We start from the raw sequence: 10,518 nt of genomic DNA, 5'->3' as shown, positions 1-10,518 counted from the left end.
ACCCCAACTGTATTGGGTGTTGACTAGACCATGATTGGAACCAGAAGCCATGCTTCCTCTGTAAAGCTCTCTTGGGGTTCTTGTACATGTTTCCTCTGTAGACCTTGGTTTTAAGGTTTAGTAATGTTTTCAACATGGGTTCATGGATGGCCTAGAAAGAAACATTGAAATTGTGTTCCAAATTTCTTCATTGCTGAGAGCAAGTTAAACATATATACCTGTACCTTGTCTGCTTTTGAATGGCTTTCTGAAGTTAATTTTTTCTTGAGCCCTAATCCCTAACCCTCTCACTAAAATGTAAGATTACCACTGTTTTGTTGCTTAATCTCTTAAGGATCAGCTGTCTTCAATTTGGCTATCAGCATTTAGATGTGGTTTATGCTCCATCTTTCTGACTAGCCCAGACCTACTTGACACCTGCATTTAAATATCATAATTGGACTCTCAAAGGTCAATGTGTTCAAAATAGCACGTTTTTCAGCTTTTTTTTTTTTTTCAGATAGTTTCTATTTGATGGCAGCAAATAGCTGTCTTACCACTGCTTAAATCAGCTTGCTCTTGGGTCATCTTGATTCTTTTAACTCCCACATCTAACATCACCAAATCTGAGTTTGACTTTTACTACCATCTCTACTGTTCTGGTCACTTTTTTGCCTATTTCCTCTCCCTGCTGCTTCTGTTGACCCTAACACAAAGTTATAAGTGATCATTTTAAAAGGTCAGATTTTTTGACATCATCCCATCCCAAAATTTTTACCAGATGCTGTGACTCTCAATGGGACCTGGTCCCTTCTATAGTGACTACCATCTTGGCCTTACCAACATGTATACTTGTTACTCCCTTTGTTGGGAACACTTTCCTTCATATATACATACACATACACATAAACACATGGCTTACTAAGGTCTTTGCTGCCAAGCCTAGTGTGTTCTTCCCTAGTCAGTATTTTTTTCATCTGATCACAGAATTTTAAATTGCATTCCCCTCCATGCCATAACATTTGCCCGTTTTTTCTCCTTATCCCTTAATCTGGCATAAATTTTGCTCATTTTATTTGCTTTTTTGCCTCCTTTTAGAATATATCTCCAAGGAAACAGATACTTGTTTCCTCCTGCATCTGGGAAAAGAATATGGTAATATACCAGGCATTCATGTGCTAAATGAGTTCTCAAAAATTTTAACCAGTTTAGTGTCGTACAAGTCTTAAGAGCTAAAGAAGTACAAAATCCAATTTGTTTAGCTTGGCTAAATTGTAGACTGAATAAGCAATTGGGAAAGGTAAATGAGATAAACCTCCTTTTCTAGTACAAAACCTTAAGGACAGACATATTAGCCCAACCCTCTGAAACCTTGTAATTGGCTCTGGGGAGACCTAGCCTCCACGTTTCTACCCAGTGATGTTCCTGTACCACCTGAACATTAGGTAATGTTTGCTGAGAGCTGTGTGTTGAGCTTGCCAAGTAACACTGCCTTTATTTTCTAATTTGAGCTCTGCAAGGTGTTGATCTTTATTCCTTTCCTCCATAACTTCACCCCTACTCAATCCATAGGACCAGTGGGGTTCTTTAAAGATCCTTGAATCCATCCACTGTCACTACTGCTCTCACAAATGACCATTCTTACCCTGGAGCAAGGCTACCTTCCCTGTAATCTTTTTTCCCCTTGGGAGAGGTAATTAGGTTTATTTATTTTAATGAAGGTACTTGGGATTGAACCCAGGACCTTGTGCATGTTAAATACACGCCCTACCACCCCTCTGTAAACTCAGCAGAACACCTCAGGTCCATTCAGAATGGATGGCCATCACCAGGTGCTTTCACACTGTAGATCTGTCAGTAGTGCCAGAGGCTGCGTGTCCTCTGGACCTCTACCTCTGTTCTTTCATGCCTCCCTTCCAAGTTCTGGCATTTGTCTTCCTTTGGCCCTCACATTCAGTTTTGGCATTCACCAATTTCTTTAGCGGAGGCTGAGGAAGAATCTTAGAGAAACGAGTTTAGCAACAACTCCAATCTAGAGCTCTGTGGGGCTGTCTTCCACAAGGCCCCTCTCACCACCATGGAGATGGACCTGCAATTTTCACCCCTTAAATTGTCCTTTCTCCGTGTTTGGTGGAAGCAGAGAAGTGTTTGCTCCAAATGCTGGAAGTCTAGGCTGGGTAGTGTATGACTGCTTTCACATCTCAGTTTAATCAGCTTCCAGGGCAGACTCCTAAACCTCATCTTTATCCCACTGCAGAGCATGCCAGTCCAGTTTTAAGCAATTTTAATTGCACAAGTAGTAAATGAATATGTTCTCATTGTAAACAAAAATTGAACATGACAGATCAAGCAAAAGTCCCCCAGCACACACTTTGACCCCTCTTCAGAGTGAGGTTATCAGAATTACCCTAAACATCTTTTTATGTATGACTCAAAAATTGTGATCCCTGAACCAGCAGCAGCATAGCCTGGGGACTTAATAGAAATGCACGTTCTTGACCTCCATCCCAGATCTAATGAATCAGAAACACTGGGAGTGGTACCCAAAACTTTTCAACCAGTGCTTCAGTGATACTGATGTTCTCTCAAGTTTAAGAACTGGCCTAGACCCCATTGTGGAGAAAATTAACGGTGCACCTGGGCTCTAATCCTCTATGCCTCGCCCTTGTATCCTAGCTTCATCTACCCCAAGCCGAAGTGGACGCATTCCCAGCCCTGGCTCAGGCCCTTCCTGCCATCCCAGGGGCTGTCCCTAAATGCTCCCGCTCAGAGCACATGGAAGTGCTGCTCTAAACAGCTCCAGAGGGCCCGGAAAAGGCGGGGGCGGGAGTGGGTGGCCAGGCGGGCCTGGAGAAGGCAGCAGGATGGCCAGGCCCGGTTCCCTCTGCTCAGGGTTCCTGGGCTTCATCCCCTGACCCCGATGCCTCCTCATCGATGCGGTCCGCGGCCTCCAGGTCGCCGCCCTCCTCCGCCCGAAAGCGCAGCAGATGAGGGGTCCGAGGGGGTCCCCGTATGCGGCCGAAGTTCCGGAGGCTGATGGCAGGAGAGGGCGCTCCAACTCCCAGGAAGCGGCCGAGCAGCGGGGTCTGCGCGGCAGGCACCGGCCGGGCGGGCCCCGGGGACACCTCCACCTGCAGGTTCTGCTCTGGGTCATCGCTCATGCTGTGGGCGGGCGGAGAGCGGCATGAGCGGGCCTCCAGCGGCCGGTGGACCGGCGCTCCAGATCCAGGCGTGAGGGACCGAGTCCTCGGTGCCCCACAGGGTGGGCAGGGACCTGGGGCCCGGGTGCCAGGTTAAGTCCTGACTCGGCCTGAGTAGGCCACTCACCGCAGGTTGAAGGTGGAGCCCAGGAAGGAGGGCCGCATCGACTCTCCCACCGTGGCCACAGTGTAGGGTGGCTGCGCCGAGTCTTCATCCCAGTACAGGTCCTTCTCTGCGGGAGGTAGGTTCTGGTACATGTCGTCCACAGACAGCAGGGACACCTGGGGCGGGCAGCAGTTCACAAGGATCCCCCTCTCCTCTGCATACATACCTGGGCTGAGAGCTGGCAGGAAGGGAGAGCCGGAGGAGCTGCCCCCAGACCTCTGCTTACCTGCAAGTTACGATCTATGAGCTGGTTGGTTTCAAAGTCGTCATCATCCTCACCAAAGGGATTGATGATCTGTTCCGCCACCTGCAGGTGGTAGGAGAGTTTTCTGGACTCAGAGTCCAATTTTCTATCCCCAGAGTCTGGGTGGGCCCTGGGCCCGTATCTCCATCACTCAAAATGCCCACCTTGAGCCAGCCAGCGTAGAAGAAGAACTGCAGCAGAGTGGTGAGAGGCACATACATGTCCAGGTCCCCCAGGGTGGTCCCTGGCTCCAGAGGCTCCTGAGGTTTGGCAGCCCCTGCCTCTGGCTCCACAAACTGGCGGCCAACCAGGGAAAGGGCAAAGAAGGAATACACTGCTATGGTCACCACCTGGAGAAGGGGAAGCTGGGCTGAGTGGGACGGGGAGAAAAGCTGTCCCTGCCCCGAGGGCTGGTGGCAGATCTGACAAGTAGTTAAAACATTGTAGCAAGGTGTCCAGCACCAGAAGAGATGGGGTCATCTAAATGCGGGTCTAGGGAGGCTTTCAGGATGAGCCCTTGGCTGTTCAGTGTCTCATTGGACCGAACTGCCCCAGAGCAGGTACCATCTCTAAATCTTCTCAGTGTCACATACAGCACACAGCATACAGTGGGACTGGGGAGGTGAGAGGCAGTTACTTGGGTGTAGACGAGGGGGATGCTGATCCAGTCATAGTGGAACAGCATGCTGCACTTGGCCCGGTACTTGTTCAGCTCCTGGTGGAACAGCAGGAAGAGGAAGTCAGTGGAGGTGAGCGAGGAAGGCTGCGGAGAGAACAGGGGAGCCCAGCACACACTAGGCCTGGGCCAGTTCTGCAGATTCATTCTGCTTTCAGAGGTATTGTCAGGCTGGGATGCCTGTGATGGAAAGCAGTTTAGCAAAGTAGCTGCAAGGACAGACCCTGGAGCCAGAAGGTCTGAGAATGAATCCCAGCTCTACTAACAAGCCGTGTGTGACTTGGGCAAGTTTCTTTTTCACTCTGTGCCTCAGTTTCCTCACACTTTCAACGGTGCGGCACATAATTGGCACCATGTAAGTGTTAAGCACTACAATTATTATTCCAGTTTGCAAAACTAGGGAGAGGAGGGCAGATGGGCCTGCTCCCAGGCCGACTCACTTCCAGGAGCAGGCAGAGAGCAATGTCATCACGGATTCTCCCATCCCTCCGGGCCTGGGCTGCCAGGTTGGTGAACCAGACGCAGGGGACCCAGTACTTGTTGAAGTCAGATTTCAGGCTCTCAAACTTTTTCCTCTCTTCCTGCGACATGAAACCTGCGGGAATAAAGTGGGTAGGATGCAGACGCATCCCCGGCCCCTAGGACTCACCGCCATGGGGCCCTGGAGCTCCCCCTGGTGGTCAGACCTCCCCTCCCAGGAGGCCGAGGGGCAGGTCCGGTCACCGCCCCAGGGGTCCCCCAGCGCGCCACCTGCTGTGGACCGCGCACCTGCATCCACCACGTGCTCCATGGTGGGGAAGCGCTTGAGCACGCGGGTGCTGACCGAGCGCAGCACCAGCACCGACGCCAGGTTGGCGTAGCGGATGAGGGTGCGGCGCAGCAGGCGGCCGCGCTGGTCCACGCCGTGCACACTGGCCGAAATGACGCACATCAGCTGGTCCGGCAGCGGAATACTTGTGTACTGGGCCCACCAGCGGTTCACCACCAAGGTCACGTAGAAACCTGGTCGCCGCCATGGGTAGAGGGAAGGAGAGGGAAGACGGAGGGCTCAGAGTCAGTGTGCCCTCTCCCCCAAAGCCCTTCCTGCCAGAGTGCCTGGTCCAGGCCAGGTTAAACCAAGGCAAGGGGAGGGACATATTGGCTCCAGCATCCTGCCTCACTGTCAGGCGGAGAGCCACTTCCTCTGGTCTCAGCCTGACGTGCCAGACCAGGCAGGGAGGAAGGAAGAGTGCAAACCTCAGGTAGAGGAGTGATGGTTCAAGGTCAGGCAATGGTAAACTCAGCCCTGCTTCCCGTGAGGGTGGGGAGGGAGGTGTCACCTCTCTCCAGTTCCCCTCCAGTACCCAGGGGCTAGCAGGTGGCTTGGGCCTTGTTTAAAGTGAGGGTCCAGCACGTGATAGGCAAGGCCTAGCCCTGTGGAAATCCTGGACCCCACACAGCTCCCATGCCTGCTGAGCCTGCACTGGCTGACCTCCAGGCTGTGTCGCTGGGGTGATTCTGACCCTCCGAGCTATCAACTCAACCCAAAGGTCAGGGGAGATGGTAAGGAGTGTACCAGGGAGAACTAGAGGGAGCCTTACCCAGTACAAAAGACAAGGGGATGAGGTCTGCAGAGCGGTTGCAGTATCGGGCTACCTGAGCATAGACATGCCTCTGCTCCTGGGTCAGCAGCAACCTGGGGAATGTTAGGTAGAGGCCTGGGTTAGAGGGAGGTGGGCAGCCTAGTCCCCCAAGGCCAGCCCTGAGACCCTGCCCTCCCCCTCGCACCGGTAGGTGATGCTGAGCAGAGCATACAAGGCGATGAAGAGGAGGAACTCCTTGTAGAGGAGCTTGTAGATGCTTCCCCTCCAGCGGAGAAGCAGGCCCGAGAAGCCTCCAAAGCGGGCCTCCGCCACTTTGAGGGTGTATGAAACCGTCATGGTGCTGGGGGCCTGGGGCAGAAGGTCACAAAAGCTGCCCCCAGAGCTGTCCCTCTCCCCCAGCAAGGCTTCTCCTTAGCCGGCCTGCTCATCACCAACCTTAGATCCCCAAGCTTAGATCCTTCAGCTCTGGTCACACACATACCCCCGCTCCAGCCTTTGCCCTGCGTCCGCAGACAAAGGGGAGGAAGCTGCCGAGCAGACAAAGCACATCCCCTCCCCCTAGAACCCAGGGGTGCATGAGTCAAGTCAGGATAGGGGGTGGGGAGCTGAGTTCTACACCCTCTCATGCAGGAGGCTTCCGAGGCTTCCGCTAGCAGGGCTAGGAGTCACTGGGTCCTGAACTGTTGAGGACAGGAGCTCCAGCTCTAGCCCAGACCCACCTACCTTGGGGTTTGACCCTCAAGGCTGATAGCTGGTCTCCGGAGGCCCAGGGCACTCTCTCCCCTCCCCACCTGCCTACCTGCTCTGGGCAGCAGCCTGTGCTGAGGAAGGGGAACTGGGCTAGACTTCACCCACAACACTTAAGTACCTTCTGGGCCCATAAAGGTTGGCTGGACTGAGGTTATCATTGATGGATTGAGGCTGTCACCCAGCTTCCCCTGGTCCTGGGAACTGGATGTGTCTCCCTTCGCCTGTAGGGCTGGGCTGGCCTGTGAGTGGCAGAAATGCCATCTGCATTGACCCCATCACTCACACCATGTCCTTGAAGCCAGGGTGACAGAGATTACTGTCCCATGATCCAGGTGAAAATACAGTTGCATGATAAAGTGTTATAACAGCTGCTGATCACAGAGTACTGACTAAGTGACAGGCACTGTGCCAGAGCACCACTGTTTCACCCTCTGACCCATCTTGGGAAGCTCCTTCCCCCACACTGTGAGCTGGTTCTCAGGAAGAGTATTTCCTGAAGTGAGAAAGCATGGAGCAGTGGTTAGGAGCACAAGGTTGAGAGTCAGACATCCTGGGTTTCAATTCTCGCTCTCTGTAACCTTGTCTAAGTTACCTAATCTCTCCAAACCTCAGTTTCCCCTCTGCAAAAGAATATCAATAGCTCCTTCCTCACAGGGCAGTTGGGGGAATTCAGAGAAAATGCCTGGAGCCCGGAGTACCCAGGCATTTCGCCTGGGCTGCTGTTACCAGGAAAAGCCAAGTCTGCTCCTTTTGGTTTCCACCTACTGTCCACTGTTGCATCCCAGAAGCAGGCAATCCTTCAGAGATTAAGAGGCTGAGACCTTTCCCTTGAGGCCTGGCCTGCTTGTCTCCAAGCCAGATAGTGTCAAATCCTGGCTTTTAAGCTGGATCCAAGACCCTCTGACTCCCCACGTCCCCCAGCCATCACCAGCCTCTGGCCTAGCTCCTTTTCATTGCTCCTTCAACATCCTCTCTCGCAGTGTTTTGGAGTTGTTGTTTTTTTTAACACCTTTATTGTGGTATGGTTCCTGTACAGTAAACTACACATATTTCAAATGTACAATTTGATGAATTTTGATAGATGTATACACCAATGAAGCCACTACCACAATCAAGATAGCTACCATTTCCATCAAGCCCCAAGAGGTATAAATTTCAAATTCCCAATTTGTCCCTTCCTACCCCCTCTACCCGCTGGTAACCATAAGTTTATTCTCTATGTCTGTGAGTCTGTTTCTGTTTTGTAGATAAGTTCATTTGTGTCCTTTTTTTAGATTCCACATATAAGCATTATCATATGACATTTTTCTTTGTCTTTCTGGCTTATATCAGTTAGAATGATGATCTCCAGGTCCATCCATGTTGCTGCAAATGGCACTATTTTGTTCTTTCTCGTGGCTGAGTAATATTCCATTATATATACATATATACATACATATACACACATATACACACACACCCCACAACTTCTTTATCCAGTCATCTGTTGCTGGACATTTGGGTTGTTTCCATGTCTTGGCTATTGTAAATGGTGCTCGCAGCAGTTAATCATACTGGCCTATGATCTGTTTACAAAGAGATCTCCCTGCAGCCCATGAGACCCTTGGGAACAGACTGCATCTGATTCATTTCAATAAAGCTAGAGAGGACTTGAAACAGGCAGGCTTTTCTCTCCTTTTCTCTTTCTTTCTTTTCTTTATTTGTATTTTTTGTCTCTTTTAACCTGAAAGACACCAGGTCCCCCTCCCCACTTTTTGTAAGAAACTCCCCAGATGAGCAAGATCTCGAAACCAACTCATGTCTGACAAATTATGTTCTCTTTCCAGGGCCCAGGTGAGATGTCAATATGAGGAAAGAACAGGACTCTGAGGGTGTGTCCTGAGGTCAGGAAGACCCAGGACCTGACCTGGGGAGGGCAAGATACCAGCTCTGTGCCTCAGCCCATATGGCCATGCAACCTCTTCCCAGGCTCTGATCTGTGGCTTACCTAGAGCATTCTGGGCTGCTTACAACTTAAAGAGTTTCTTGTACCTGGAAAGCCAGACCCTGGTTCTGGAGGAGCTCAGGCCCCGAGGTCCTGGGAGCTTCTCTCTGACGCTGCTCCCTGAGCTCCCAGCTGGCCACACTTCAGTCCTCAGCCCCCATCCCCATCTATGGTCCTCTCACATCTGCCTGTTACCAACTCTCTGGATCCCTGGGCTGTGAGTTTCCCACAGAGCCATGGGTAAAGGTACAGGACCTGAAGCCTTGCACCAGGAGGGAGCAGTCCCCAGGCCCCACCCAGCCCCTCCTTCCTGAGTCATTTTATCTCCCTTCCCAGATGCTGACAAGTCCCTTTGGTTTATGGTCCAGGAGAGGGAACCACTCCACCTGTAAATCATTTTCCCCACCCTTCTTTATCCTCCTCTAGCTCTTGCCTCTCTCTCTGTTCTGATCCTAACCACCAATGCCCTCTCCCCTTCTCACAGCTGAGAGCTGGATATATGGCTTGGCTGTTTATAGCATGGAGTCTGGAGCCAGACTGCCTAGATTTTAAAATCCAGACACCACTGTAAACTACCTTCATGACCTTGAACAAACTGTTTAACCACTCTGTCCTTAATTTCCCCATGGGGAAACAGAATGATAATACCTATCTCACAGAGTTAGTGGTGAATATTAAGTGAATTAATATTTATAAAGTGCTCTGTAAGCATGAAATGCTACTGTAGTTATTAGCATCGCTATTCTCTCTGGTTCAGCTCTTGTACTTCCTCCTCTGTCCCCACCAAGGACACCTGAGATCTCCTTACTGCTGAATCCAATAGGGCCCTCCTGAGTCCTAACCTTATTTGGCATCTCTCATTCTTGAAAGACTCCCCTGATGCCTGTGACCTGACATTGTCTAGAGATTCTGATTCTGAGCTGCCAAGGGGACAAGGAGTGTGGGATATGTGCTCAACTTGTAGCAGGGGCCTGTTGGCATCCTGGATAGAGACCCAGAGAGCTCAGAAAAACCTCAGCTAGAGCAGAGGCTGTGAGAGTCCTGGAGGGAGAAGAAAGGGCACTAGTGAGAGAGACAGGAAGACACAGAGCAGTGTAGGAGGACAAATGCATGGACAGAGAACTAGCGACCCCCAGAAAAGTCAGGCAGTAATTAATAGCAGAGTCAGACATCTTGGGTTCAGATCTTGGCTCTGCCCCTTGGTAGCCATATGACTTTGGGCAAGAGGCTTAGCTCCAAGAGCCTCCGTTTCCCCATCTGTGAAATGGGATAATCACATCCACATCATAAGGTTACTGTAAGCAGTCCATAAGATAAATGACCAGTGGGGGAGGGTATAGCTCAGTGGTAGTGTGTGCTCAACACGTGTGAGGTCCTGGGTTCAATCCCCAGTACCTCCATTAATAAACAAACAAACAAACAAACAAACCTAATTATCTCCCCATAAATAAATGAATAAAATAAAATAAATTGTAAAAAAAAAAAAAGATAAATGGCTCGTGTGTGGCAGGTGCATAAGACCCATTAATGGCAGCATATGTTACACTGAGGGAGAAGGCAGAACAGGCTGCCAGGCCCTTCAGTTACAGCATCCAGGAGGACCTACTCCTGATGTCCCGGCTCCCAGAGAAGGCTCAAGAACTTTGTTAACCTCCCAAGGGGAGAAGACAGTGAAGGGTAACAGAACATAACATCCTAAAATATGCCACTTTGGCATATTGATTATTTTCAGCTGTAGGCACTTGAAAAACAGCAAATGCAGGGAGAGGCTTTCTTTGAACTCCCCTTGTCTGCCTAAAGACAGATCCTCCAAAAGGAACTCAACGGTCATAAAGCCCCTTCCTGGGAATTTCATCTCATATCACAGGCAAGGAAACTAGAATTGTGTATGACATCCAGACAAACTTTGTCATAAACCATTATACCTCCCATCCAT

At 50.6% G+C, this 10,518-nt stretch overlaps 1 protein-coding gene across 1 annotated transcript; it reads right to left on the bottom strand.

Moving 5' to 3' along the window:
• Positions 1-2,344: 2,344 nt before the first annotated feature.
• BEST4 (bestrophin 4) lies at positions 2,345-6,184 on the bottom strand. Its single transcript, XM_031464988.2, has 9 exons — positions 6,033-6,184; positions 5,846-5,940; positions 5,034-5,267; positions 4,706-4,860; positions 4,227-4,304; positions 3,754-3,939; positions 3,572-3,652; positions 3,307-3,461; positions 2,345-3,141 (listed from the first exon to the last, which is right to left on the bottom strand). The coding sequence occupies exons 1-9, from the start codon at positions 6,182-6,184 to the stop codon at positions 2,868-2,870; spliced, it is 1,410 nt and encodes a 469-aa protein (XP_031320848.1). The 3' UTR covers positions 2,345-2,867.
• Between the last annotated feature and the right edge of the window lie 4,334 nt (positions 6,185-10,518).

Source organism: Camelus dromedarius, chromosome 14 (genome assembly GCF_036321535.1).
Source record: "Camelus dromedarius isolate mCamDro1 chromosome 14, mCamDro1.pat, whole genome shotgun sequence".
NCBI lineage: Eukaryota > Metazoa > Chordata > Mammalia > Artiodactyla > Camelidae > Camelus > Camelus dromedarius.
Note: the sequence above shows the minus strand (reverse complement) of the source record. Positions and strands in the feature narration are given on the sequence as shown.

Bases quoted from the DNA above. Each gene is read 5' to 3' on its own strand.
- BEST4 (XM_031464988.2), bottom strand. From the start codon at position 6,184: ATGACGGTTTCATACACCCTCAAAGTGGCGGAGGCCCGCTTTGGAGGC. The intron at 5,268-5,845 runs GTAAGGCTCCCT...GGCGGCGACCAG, and splicing joins CCCCTTGTCTTTTGTACTGG to GTTTCTACGTGACCTTGGTG. The intron at 3,653-3,753 runs GTGGGCATTTTG...TACCACCTGCAG, and splicing joins TCTACGCTGGCTGGCTCAAG to GTGGCGGAACAGATCATCAA.